Source organism: Olea europaea, unplaced genomic scaffold (assembly GCF_002742605.1).
Source record: "Olea europaea var. sylvestris unplaced genomic scaffold, O_europaea_v1 scaffold2335, whole genome shotgun sequence".
Classification (NCBI taxonomy): Eukaryota; Viridiplantae; Streptophyta; class Magnoliopsida; order Lamiales; family Oleaceae; genus Olea; species Olea europaea.
The window spans coordinates 14,761-27,866 of NW_019241461.1; the positions used below are offsets into that span (position 1 = coordinate 14,761).

At 34.2% G+C, this 13,106-nt stretch overlaps 1 protein-coding gene across 2 annotated transcripts; it reads right to left on the reverse strand.

The window, feature by feature from the left end:
- Window positions 1–3,945: 3,945 nt before the first annotated feature.
- On the reverse strand, window positions 3,946–7,102 carry LOC111381587 (probable E3 ubiquitin-protein ligase LOG2). 2 transcript variants are annotated; one of them, XM_023005381.1, is made up of 3 exons: window positions 6,329–7,102; window positions 4,600–5,086; window positions 3,946–4,485 (listed from the first exon to the last, which is right to left on the reverse strand). In XM_023005381.1, the coding sequence occupies exons 1-3, from the start codon at window positions 6,814–6,816 to the stop codon at window positions 4,432–4,434; spliced, it is 1,029 nt and encodes a 342-aa protein (XP_022861149.1). In that variant the 5' UTR covers window positions 6,817–7,102; the 3' UTR covers window positions 3,946–4,431. The 2 variants fall into 2 exon arrangements, with proteins under 2 accessions (XP_022861149.1, XP_022861148.1); XM_023005380.1 differs by having other exon boundaries at window positions 3,946–4,368; window positions 6,329–7,084.
- Between the last annotated feature and the right edge of the window lie 6,004 nt (window positions 7,103–13,106).

Consider the following 13,106-nt stretch of genomic DNA (forward strand, 5'->3'; position numbering starts at 1 on the left):
TACAAGGTTTTCTTTGTGGTAAGTAAAGATGAGGGCTATTTTGACGCAGTTGGATTTGGATGATACGCTGCTAGGTTTTGAGAAGACGCCAATTGATTGGACAATGGAAGAGAAACAAAGGAGGGGTTAGAAGACTTTATCGCAGATCCATCTTCATTTATCCAACAATATTCTGCAAGATATTTTGAAGGAGAAAACAACGATTGCCTTGTGGTTGAAATTGGAGCAGTTATGCATAACTAAAAGTCTCATGAGTGAACTGGCTCGAAAGCAGAAGCCATATTCTCATCGCATGGCAGAATGAGGGTCATTGGAGGACCATATTGCCGTGTTCAAGGAAATAGTTGCAGATCTGGAGACGTTAGAGGTTAAATACGATGAAGAGGATCTGGCTTTGATCCTATTGTATTCGTTGCCTAACTCTTATGCGAAAACTATTTTGTATAGTCGAGAAACTTTGACTATAGACAACATCTATGATACTTTGCACTCGAAGGTGAAGTTGAAGCATTTGGTTGGAGCTACATCAAGGGATGAGGAAGCTCTTGTATCTCATTGTGGTCGACGAAAGGGCAGATAAAAAAATAACAGCAATTTGTTTTGCTTCTACTGCAAATGTAAGGGACATATTCGGAAGGATTGCGATAAGTTGTAGGCTGAAGGTGATTTAGCTGCAAATTGTGGAGTGCAACCTTTGACGTCAGACGAAACAAATGTAGTTGAGGATTTTTCAGACAACGGAGATGTGATGTTGACTGTGGTATCTGACGTGAAATCTAGGTCTGACGAGGAGTGGATTTTTGATTCGGAATGTTCACATTATATGTGTTCAAATCGAAATTTCTTTCAAACATATGAGGCTATTCAGCAAGGTGAAGTTATAATATGAAATAACCAGTCTTGTCGTATTGTTGGGATCGGTCAAGTCAGATTTAGGCTGCGGGATGGGACAGTTAGAACAAATGATCAGGTTCGACATATTCTAGACCTGAAAAGGAATCTCATATCGCTTAGTACTCTGGATTGAAAAAGGTATAAATTTTCTGGTGGAAGTGGAGTCTTGTAGGTCCGAAAGGGTGTTCGGATTGTACTAGAGAGACGGAGAATATCTCAGTTGTACATCTTGCAGGGGAACGCAGAACTAATTAAGAGACATATGGACAAGTTCAGTACCATGGTGGATATTCAGCTTGATACAGTACCTCTTGTGACAGGCTCTGGGTCGGTTCAAAACATTGGTCAAGGGAGCGTTGGTGACTTCGCTCTACCACCAATTTTAGCGGTTGTACTGTGTTCAGTTGCTAGGATTGAATCTATTGAGCGTAGGTACTGTGGTGTCCATAATGCTTTTGGGGACGTTACAGGCGACAGTTTTAGCAAGAGGCCTTCTGTTCGAGCATTTTGTATGGTTTCTGCTACAGGGTGTCGTTTGTGGACGCAGTGCAAACGAAGATGGTTTATAAAGAGAGTTCTGGTTACTACGTTGAGGAGATTTGCCATTTCATTTTGATGCAAACAGGTTTATTTCTCAGGTGGAGAAATTTTGTGGAGCTCCACTCGTTGCACCGAAATTTGAGTCAATATAGAGATTGTTAGAGTTGTGACTTAAATAGGAGTCTTGAATTGCATGTTGTTGGTGTTGGAAAGGAATCTAACTGCATTCAACAGCAAGGAAACAAACTCCCGTTAAAATTGGGTCTCCTAATTGTAATATATTGTCTTGCTTTTTAGAACTCTTCTAGAGTTTGAAACGTGGCATATAAATACAAGAATTATCTGTCAGTTTTGTTTAAACATTATTATTGTATCTGTAATTTCTTTCCATATTGTCAGTTTATAATACATTAGTTCTTCTACAATAAATTCTCTTTGTTTTTTATTTTTTATTTTTTATTTTTAATCTTACTTCTTGTTGTGATCTTTATTACTTTACATCGTCATTAAATCTCATTTTTTACAATCCTTTGGGATCAAATTTTTTTTTCATTTACTTCTTAATTATGCATCAGTATCTTTATAACCATTTTCTGATTTCTGTTATAGTTTATTTGGTACACTAATGAATTTTCTTAGCACATTTTCTTTCAATAGTATAAGATGTTGGAGGTCTCATCACGCCTAATTCCTCCTTTTTTTCTTAATCAAAATCCCGATATCTATATGATTTTCATAAAAGGGTTGCATGATTAACATGTGTAGTAGGCACGGTGTGGTATTTATATCCAACACAATCAGACTAAGAACAAACTGAGCGACTGGTCGACCACTGGGCGGAGCCAGGAATTTTGTCCAGTGCGGGCAAAATTTAATCAAAGTCGAACTTTTCGATTATGGATTTAATGATATTATGACAATACTAAAAATAACATAACGACAACACTAATAAGATAATTATCTTCTTTCTTATTTTAAAGGTTGAACCCTAACCTTAAAGGTCCCCCACCGCCCCTACCCTGGAGCATCGTGAGGGAGGTAAATCGCAAGTTATGCCTCCAATAGTATAGGGTGGAAGGCTGCTTGTATACTTGCACTTACCTAAGAGCCAAATCCATATTTCAGGATTCGAACCCTTGACGCAGCAACCTCAAGTAAAGCTGAATTTCTCCACCCTACCCTTTTACCACTTGGAGATGTGCCCTGGGGGCTCTTCTTCCTTATTTTAGGATCTATAGCGAGTTGTGCAACATCAAAATTCATTTTATTCGATATCTTCGCATTAACATTTTCTACGAAATATTTTCTTTTAAAGAATCTCTACATTGACACTTCACACTAAAACTACAAGTGACAATTAAGTACTAATTGATAAGAAAAGAACTAATTTTTACAAATTGGTAGAACACCATAAAATCATTACTAATTATTTAACTAATTGACAAAAATCAAAATTTAAAGAATCCATCACAAATATTACCAATATTCAACATTCACATAATCAAAATCCTTAATATTAAACAGAAAAATTACATGATAAAAAAAATTTTTGCTGCAAATTTGAGGGCCCAAGAACATTTGAGTTTTAGGAAAGAAATGAACTTTCAAAATATTTTAAAATGAGATCAGATTCAAAGAAAATTTTTAATTTTTTGCTGAGGAAAGATAGTCAGAAAATATCGTCGTGCACTTGGAGGTGGGGTAAATTAGTGTATGAATTGGATTATAAATAAATGAAAAACATACCTTAAAAAAAAAAAAAAAAAAATTGAATTGACTATAGGCTTGGACCAAAAGTCTAATGCAGGCATTTGCTTGAAATGCCTGCACTGGACTGTACATGGCTCCGCCCAGGCAAATGCCTACACTGGACTGTACATGGCTCCGCCCATGCTGGTTGGCGATTGGGAAAGACGGTATTCTAGATGAACCCTTCTTGAGATGAGAAAGACATTCGTACTCTACCAAGGTAGGGCTCGGAAAGGAAGAAAAACTGATAGGGTCATGCAAGAATTTCTCCGTCACAATAAAGTCATTTAACCCCTTTTTGCTTTAATTTTCAAGAAACATAGTCAAAGTGGCACAACCTAAACATTAACTTTGCTAAAGTAAGAAGCAAAGCATAAGAGGAATTTTTGTAGCCTCAAATATTGGAAGCCATGATTCAAAATTTGAGTGTGAATAGACCCCACAACAACATTGCTTACAACCTTTGGTTTATGGACTAATTATACTTCTGTCCAACCCACAAGAAATAATATAAAAGGGGTGGGGTACATATTATGCATTACTCCCATCTTTTCAATTGGCAGGAAAAAAGGAATAATAATAATAAAAAAAAAAAAAATCTATACCTCATCAAATTCAGAAAGGACATCATTCGAAACTAGAGGATGAAAGATTTTTCATAATTCTTTTAGGACAAGAGTCCAAAGGTAATCCATTATGGATCATGAAAGGGCCTGGTAGCTAAGATGTCATGTCTATTCATTAATTATACAAGAAATTAAATGAAAAATAATGAAACTCGAACAAGTGGTTAATAGCAAGACAAACGATCTATACATCTTGTATCGAACAATTGTGAGCAAGAGGAAATGCCGCTAAGCGCTATGCAAAATTGTTTCTCAAGGAATTGACCTGCAGCATATCCAGTTTCGTGAACTATATCAATGGTATATTTTTCAACACATTGCACACCATTGAGCTTTTCAATCTGATTATTAAAGTCAAGAAAGCAACGAGATGGAAAACGATAAACACAAATACAAAAAGAAAATATAAACTTTGAAGCACAGGGACAGCAGCTAATCCTCTTCATTCATCAGTCCCATTGTTGACCTTGATCTCCAAAAGCCGCTCCACCGGCTGTCTGCAAATTGGACACCTATTTGTTTGGAACCTCAATACTTTTGCACACTCGCTGCACATACACTGCATCAAGAAGTGACCAGAATCACACATGCATTTCACAAGCTACCAATGCCCAACCTTCTCTCAATAATCATACCAGTACAAGAAAATTTGCCAATTTAGAGTGCAAGCATGCATCTGTCACAGTAGATGTGTGTGGGTGTGTGTGAGAGAGAGAGAGAGAGAGGGAGGGAGAGGGGGAGGGAGAGGAAGAGGGAGAGAGGGAGGGAAAGGGAGAGGGAGGAACAGTACCATATGCCGACATGGCAGGACAGTCGTATCTCTGGGTTCTGAGAGGCAAATGACACATTCTTTTCCAGGATCATTCCCATCAAAATCACTCTCAACTGAATTTCCAATCCCATAAATCTCTTGTAGTTCATACCTCATGCCATTAACCCATAATATCTGCTTCACTACCCTAACCTGATATTCACCTTTCTCCTTCTCGAACACAGCCTGGGTTATTTGGGAATTCTTGGATCCACTGTCTGAGTTTCCATTTTCGTTATCTATGGAAGCCTCTGTCTTAACCGCTAGAGGGTACACATCCATGTCACCAACTTTCGACAGTTCTGCCTCCTCAAACATTGAAAGGTCTATCCCTGTTCCAGGGGGTTGTTTAAACTTTTGTGCCAAACCTTGTTGAAAATGTATCACAATAGGTGGAAGTAAGCTTTCTTTAGTTGGAGTCAGGCAACACTCTTCACCCTCCTTAGCAAAGAAAACTATGGTCATGCTGCATATTATAAGAAAATTGAAACTCAAGAAATGATAGTTGTCTTTCCTAAAAGAACCCAAAAACAAGAAAGAAAAGAGACATAATTACTGCTTCAAGAAAAGAAAAAAAATCCACACAGAGTAGAATAAGACAATATGTCAGAACTCAATTTTTTGAAGGTTAATATCAGGCTTAAGTTTTCCAAAATGACACGCTTAATTTGATAAGCATCTAAGTTAATGCGAGCCATGACACACTCACAAGAAAAGAACTGCTTACACCAATATTATCTTCATTGTCATTCCAATTGATTGCTATGAAGAACTTATTTCAGATTATGCTTCTGAGTTAAGGGAACATGAACTTGCCAAAGACAAATTAAAAACATCATGGCTCCAAATCACAATCCATGTCAGCCTTGGCTCACAAAGAAGCAGTGGGATGCAGCCAATACACACATTAAAAGGTCCGGAATGATGCAAAACCACTTATCTCCAATTATGCAAATGAACTAGTGCATGTTAAACCCAACATGTGCTTAACACTAAAACTACTGCAGAGAGAAACAGCAAGCAAAACCAAGATATCAGAGAACAACAGGACTCTACTTAATTTATTTAGCCCTTGAGGAGATTGGATATTAAGAATCTCATCAAATAAGCATTGGCAAACCCGAATTCATCGTTTAAACATCTACAACACCTTTACCTCGAGAGGAAATAATAAAAGGATTAAAGAAGGCTCAGTTAACATTTGAGTTATTTTCAGTTTTTGGAAAATACATTCTCCTATGGAAATACGTTATATTGAATGAGTAGCACAAAAGCAACAAATTTTATTTTCTTTGTCATGACAACAAAAACATTCCCAGCCTACCACATCACAATAGAAGTCATTAACAAACACAAACAAATCACTCAAATTTAGAACTAGCACTCCATCACAATATCAAATAGACTCAGTAACATAATTCCTGAGGGAGCCAATAAATTACGAAGCTGATGCGAATTCATGAGATCACTTTCATATATTATCAATGTTGCCAGGAAAACATGACAAGAAGTCAAAATTCTCGTGTTTAAATGTTTTGATAGAATTTCATCTCCATATACTAATCTCAAATTCATTCAGCAGCTTATGGTTATCCAATTCTATAATCAAATCCCAATTCTTGACTACTATTTAATCCCAAAAAAAAAAAAAAAACCTAAAATTGGGTGGAGAAAAAATTGAAGAATATACATCCAAATCTTATCATACCTTCCAGCCACTGTGGCGTCAAAAGTGAAAGCAACGAGGAAATTCCCAGGGTTCTCCTCGTCGGGCTCGATCCTTAAAGTTTCTTTCTTCAAGTTAACATCATTTCGAATAGTAACAGCCTTCTGGTGCTCCACGTATGGTGCCGGAGGCTGCATCATGGGCGGCCCATACGGGTACCGTTCGTTAACCCAATTGGCGTGGGCAGCCGCATGGTGGTGGTCATAAGGAGCGGGCAAAGGCACTGGCAAGGAGGGCGGTGGAGGCGGGTAGTACCCCGGGTACTGTTGGTAATAACCAGGAACGTTGGAGTTTGGGTATTGGGATGTAGGGTAAGGAGTCGCTGCCGCGAAAACATACCTGTTTGCTGTGATCTCTGGTTGAGAAGCCTGTGGAGGAGGAGGAGGAGGAGGGGGCGGCGGAGGTGGGTGTCTCCGCCTGCTCGAACTCCTCCTCCGTCCTTGCACCCCACTACTCCCAATATTTCCCATATTAAGTCTAGTTCCTTTCCCTTCAAAATACAGATCCCAATATCAAAATTTTAAGAAAATTTTTTATCAAAATCACTGATCTTCAACATAACATAACAGATGTATAAAAGTCGATTAATTTAAAAAAAAAAAAAAGGTGCTGTTTTCAATGTATTAGATAAAACAGAAACCCAATGGAAGAAGAAAGGGGAGATATAAAGAAATTCGGTTGAAGGGCAAAAGATTGTGGGGTTTTGGATTTTAATGAGGAAAAGGGAGAAAATTAAGATAGATACAAGTGGAGTGTATGTATTGGCGTTGGTGGTGGGGAAAAGGCCAAGACGGTGAACACGAATCTAATGATGGTGCGTAAAGCTCCACCAGCACAACAGTCGACGGGTCAAACCCGAAATTATTTGTTTCAAAAGCATTATTCTTTTTCCTTTTTAGAATTGTACGTTTCTCTCTACACGTACGTATACGCGCACATGTACAAAGTCCATGAAGAATAAGATTACGGATGTCATTTCAAAATAAATAATATGTAACAAGTTAACTGCTTAGATATAGAGACTCGAATGATTACATATTGAATGAAATTTTTCTCGAAGAGACAATCGAGTCATATATTTGTTCATGTTGATTACTCAACTTTAATTTGTCTTGATTTGTTGATATATATATATATATATATCAATTCGACCGTTTCATCCAAAATTGTTAAGACTAACACAGTTCGTAATTCTTGCAACTTATCTTTTGCCAATAGAGTTTTTTGGTATTGAAAAAAAAAACAAATTCCGTCAATTTTTTCATAAATTTTGATAAAAGTTGGTCTTGTATAGTAAAATATTTTTTAAGTTGATGATCCTATAAAAATAAAATATGTGATTGAGAATCAGTTTAAGAAAAAAAAATGAATCTTATAAAATTGGGCCAAACAAGGATTAAGTTATATATAAAAGTATTGCACATGTTTCGTAAGACAACTTCGGGTTTCATTGTGAATTCTATCAGTTTGATAATATTTGTAGTTGTAATAGTCATTGAAATGATGATACAAGCTATGTGATCAAATTGAAACTAAAATTACATATTGTGAATTAATTTGGAATAAGTTGAAGTTAGTGACCATAAGACACCAAAATAGCTAAGAGAACTTAATACTGACATTTCTGACGCTAAAGCCATGTGTTCGCGACCTCTTCCTGTGCAAATTAATTGATAAAGTTCTTAGGGCGTCTTAAGGGAAAAAAATATATTTTTAAAGAGCATATTTTATTATTTGGAGAATATCTATAATTTAAAAAGTTAAAATCTTGAAGTATTTCAATAAATTTTTTATATTTAACATTTAATTTTACTACTCCCAAAAACTATTTATTATTTTCATCTATATTTTTTTAACTAATTTCTCTCTATAATATTTTATTATTTCCCTACATTGAAAATCGAAATATTTTAAATGCATTTAATTATAGAGAGTGGTAATTTGGATAACCAAACCCACTCTCTAAATTAAATGTTAATTAAAGAGTCTTTTGAAATATTAATTTAAAGATAAACTCTTTAAAATAGAGAGTACTTCATATTTAAAGAGTATTTGGAGATGCTCTTAATCATAATAAAGACCAAAAAAAAAAAATTTAATTCTGGCCAATAAGAGACTAAGATGGAAAAGTGTTGAGATTGCCTGCTACCAAAATTGAAGATGGCGTATATTTGAAATGCGATTTTATTAGTGGTGGCTTTTATTGAGGTGACACGTGGACTTATTATGGCCATTGGATGAAGGGATATGGAGTATTCGATTGAGATAATTTGATTTTGGCTTTTGAGAGCATTTCTTTCTCTTGAAACCTCTAGTTCGCCTCTTCTGCTTCATCTTCTTTCCACATTTTACTCTCACTTGTTGTAAGAAGATCAAGAATTTGGTGTTCTCTAATCTTTGTGATACAGAAAGTGTACATATTAGATTGTTTCATGTTCTTAGTGTACAATAATTTTAGGGTTTCTTTGGTTGTTGAAATTATAAGTTTGTATGGCTATATCTCTATAATCTAAAACATCATTGTACGTTTAATGTCGTTTCTGCATGATTCTAATGTTATGAGAGTCATCCATTTTTGTAAGTACTCAACAAGAAATTAAGTGTTGAAAGTGGTCACCAAATCTCTAAGATTTCAGCCCAAAAAATCTCCCATGTTCTACTCTTTATTTCTATGCACTTTTCAATTCTCGATCTAGTCGATTTGTTGTTTTGATCAATGTTTCTATGGTTTCTAGATATTTCAAAAAGAGTCGTTAAGACCTCTTCTAAACAAACACATCTTTCCATAATGTATTTTTATTATTCATTGGAGAATTTATCGTGGTTAATGAATAATTTCATCGCGTATTTGATTTAACAGATATACTTACATTGAAAAAAAATAAACTCTTCCATTTTCATTTTGTCCCATGATCTTGTTGCTTAATTTGATATTACCAATAGAATGTTCTAACCAATTATGATTACTTTGTTGTTGATGATGATCATTTATAATAGGCCATCTTTTATCATCAACCACACAAATACCTTATAGTTGTTAATTGCAATATATACAAATAGTAATCCTTATTAATGATTAAAGTGGTGTCCACTTGAAAATGTTTGGCTTTTGCCCCTCTATTTCTTCCACTATTTCAACCTATAAAGCTTTGTTCTTTAAACAAGATAGTGTGGTTTTCGGCCAATAAGATTCAGCTGGGGATTAGATTTAGTCTTGATTGTTGTTTTCGATACATTACGTGTTATTATACGATGTTTATTTGTTATTTTATTTGATCAAAATTTTAATTGTCAAGTCCAAAAGTCCAAATCGATTGGACAAAAAAAAAAAAAAAAAAAAAAAAAAAAAAAAAAAAAAAAAAAAGGAAAATTGAAGTTCATTAGCGCCATGATTTATTTTAAACAATTTTTATTTTTTCGATTTTATTGTACCAATCAATATGATTAAATTTTATGAACATTGTTGGTAACATGTGCGTAGAGAGATGGGTACAAATTTCATATAATTTTACTAATGGTTTCTTTAATGGGAGCATCATTTCCCAAGGGAAAGCAAAACAAATACACAGATTGGCCCAATCTCTGGTCCATCACCAAAACTTAAGTTTTGGGCTCTAGTGCTTGTTTGGAAAAATTCATCAAAGTCAAGAATTTATTTTAAAAACACATTATAATTATGTTTGAGCCCAATTTTTACTCAAAAATTAGTTTTGCAAATAGTGATCTTTAAAAAAAAAAAAGTGTGGTTATAAAGTAGGATAATTTTTAATTTTAAGTGTAAAATTATTTTATTGAAAGAATATGATTAAAATGAGTTTGAAAGAAAATGGAATAGTTACATAACTTATATTATCAACCACACGCATACCTTATAGTCACATATTGCCACACTCACAATAAACATTATAACTTTTACCCTCTGCGAATAGGAGATCAAATCTGACATAATTAGACCCAAATCATGATTCCAAGCATGGAGAGTTTGCCTTATTCATCCATCTTTTATGTCATAAGAGTTTGGGAATTTCGAAATTTTTCTTTCCATCTCCATTCACCTTCTACGACCTAAGAGAGTACGTTGAATTTCATAAAAATGTGGTGTCACGTCTGTTAGCATTGTGACTCTCTAGCTTAAGATTTTTGTTTATAATGTAAATGATTCGTTTAAAATATTTCTAATCATCTTAAATTTTAGTTTGGATTTAAGACTGTGGTTCTAAAACTCCCATAATGTGATTTCAAGATTCACATATTGTGACCGCGACATTTGTTAACAACATGCGATTCACGTGTATGACTTCTGAAATGTAGCATCACCACATAACACTAATAATATTTGACCCATTTATTAATATTTTGACTTTAAATCGTCCTACAAATTTAGTGCTAATTTTGTGTGTGTGTGTATTTTTTTTTATTTTTTATTTTCATTTTAAACAATTTGCTTACAACCGTTAAATCGAGACAATTTCATTTGAAGAATAAAAATAAAAAAATGGAGTTATGTAGTCTCTGTTATCAATTTTTATTTTTACACGAAGATATAAAAGAAGGATGAAACAAAGAGGTCCCCTCAACTCATGTCTTTTGATTGAGCGTATTTTTAAAAAAAAATTAAAAGGACATGTCTTTCATGACCATTCAAAAGTGCAATTATTTTGAGGAAATGCCATCCCTTGAAATAAGGCATTCTGAAAAAACTATTAAAATATAAAATTGAACATTAATTCTATCACTCACACCAGTCAAAAATTAATCAATTTCGAATTAGATAATTGAACGACTTAGCCATCATAACACATCTATTATTTTATTTTTAAGATGATACTATCCGTTCACCCAAATGTTTTAAAAAATTGAAATCTTCACCTTTAGAATAAATTTTAGCCTTGGAAGAGAAAATGACTTTTTTTTCTCAATAATGAGTCAACCATTGACAAAGTCATACCTTCCAAAAATATAATTATTGGATTTTATACTCTGTTATATATCTAATTTAACACCAAGACCAAGCCATTTTTCTAGATGATTTTGCTGAATTTTGGTGTCAATGCTCTAAATAACGGGTTTGAACTAGGGTGGGCATTTTTTTCCGAAATTGGTGGAATCATATGAGAATCAAATAGAACTGATGAGTTAGGTTCGATTCCTCTACTAAATGGGTGAACTTTGGAACCGTAGGTCGAGAGCTAATCGGTTCCGATCTGATTCTCGGTATTGTCTTGAGAACCAATAGTGAATTTGGTTCTTCCAAATTTCTCTTTTTGCTTATATCAAGATGCACTAAATCTTTGAACACTATACTCAAAAATTATCTCATGTTAAAATTTATTTTTCATGCGCTTCTTCTTTTCTTTAATGGGTAATCAAAATTAAAATTAAAATAATTTTATAAGTACTTTACAAATTCATAGTTTTAATGTAACCACATGGAAAAAATATGTTTAGTTCAATATTTCACAAGAATTCAGATCTCTCGTTGTTTTCAAAGTGATCGGTCATTAAGAATCGAGATCCCAGAGAATTGCTAAATATAATCAAGTTATTGTTATATGGATTTTCATAAGAATTAATTTTCAATGGAGATTTTACCATTTATGATGTGTACCATAGTTTATTATTTTTTCGTCTTTATGAGTTTAACTTGAGGTTTGGAGTAAATTTTTGTTTGTTGCCTTGTTTAATTGTTTTTTTGTATTATTAGATCATAAGAAAGATAAGTAATTTCATACTCTAATTTTCTCTATTTCCAATCTCAGATGTAGTTACATGTTTTATTTTTACAAATTTTTAACATAAATAATCGGACTAGATCAGATCAGACTGAATTAGAACCGGCTGGTTTGATTCTATAGTTGGATATTGAATCAATGGTTCCATTTCAAATATTCACATTGGTATTCGATTCGATTTCCTGTAGAATCGGACTGAACGAGATTGCTTCCACTCCTACATTGACAATTATCCCATTTTGATCCCTCCGGTCCCGCCCCCCACGCCAACCCAAAGCATTGGGCTTGAAGAACAATAATAATTTGCATTTGCATTTTTAATCAGTCAAATTTGCAAGTAATATTTAAATGGCTTTTTTTTTTTTTTTTGCCCCCTTAAGACAAGGTCACAAAATTATTCAAACCAAATGACAAAAGTATAAGGAAGGCTTCGTCAAGACCTCCCAAAAAGATAGGAGAAAATTTTAAATAAGACAGTATCAAGGTGTTCCACCTCGACAGTTGGCTCACCATACACTCCCAAGGTGTGTGGACCAGCGTTGAGGTAGCGCCTCGACATTGGACGGGCACACCATGTGAATGGTGCGCCTGCCCCACTGAAGATTCTTCCCCTAGGAAGGTACAAAAACAAACCTTATCTAATTGAGACCAATTAGGAGACCAACGCCCATAATTGACGTCTTTAGCAAATAAGTCAATAATTTTTTAGGTCTTGTCTTCTATATATCAAGTCTAGATCTATATCTAATTAAATAAGATTATTAGCCTCAAATAGGCAGACATTCTTTCTCTCTTCATATAGTTCATGTCCTTCCTCTGTATATAATTCGTCATAGATTTATTGACCCATTATCAAAGTATTTCGATAACATCTTCAGTTCCAACAATTGCATCCGTATTGAGAAGAAGTTTACCAATACCCAGAGCTCAACATTTTTTGACGACAACTCGTGTTGCACCTCCACGTCTAAAACGAAATTAAGGAAAAATCAATAAATGTTTCTTAAAAAAAAAAAAAAAATGAAGAA

Excerpts from the sequence above, each read along its gene's own strand:
- LOC111381587 (XM_023005380.1), bottom strand. The coding sequence starts at position 6,816 with ATGGGAAATATTGGGAGTAGTGGGGTGCAAGGACGGAGGAGGAGTTCG. Across the intron at positions 5,087-6,328 it reads GACGCCACAGTGGCTGGAAG|CATGACCATAGTTTTCTTTG; the intron begins GTATGATAAGAT and ends TATAATATGCAG. Across the intron at positions 4,369-4,599 it reads TCCTGCCATGTCGGCATATG|TGTATGTGCAGCGAGTGTGC; the intron begins GTACTGTTCCTC and ends TTCTTGATGCAG.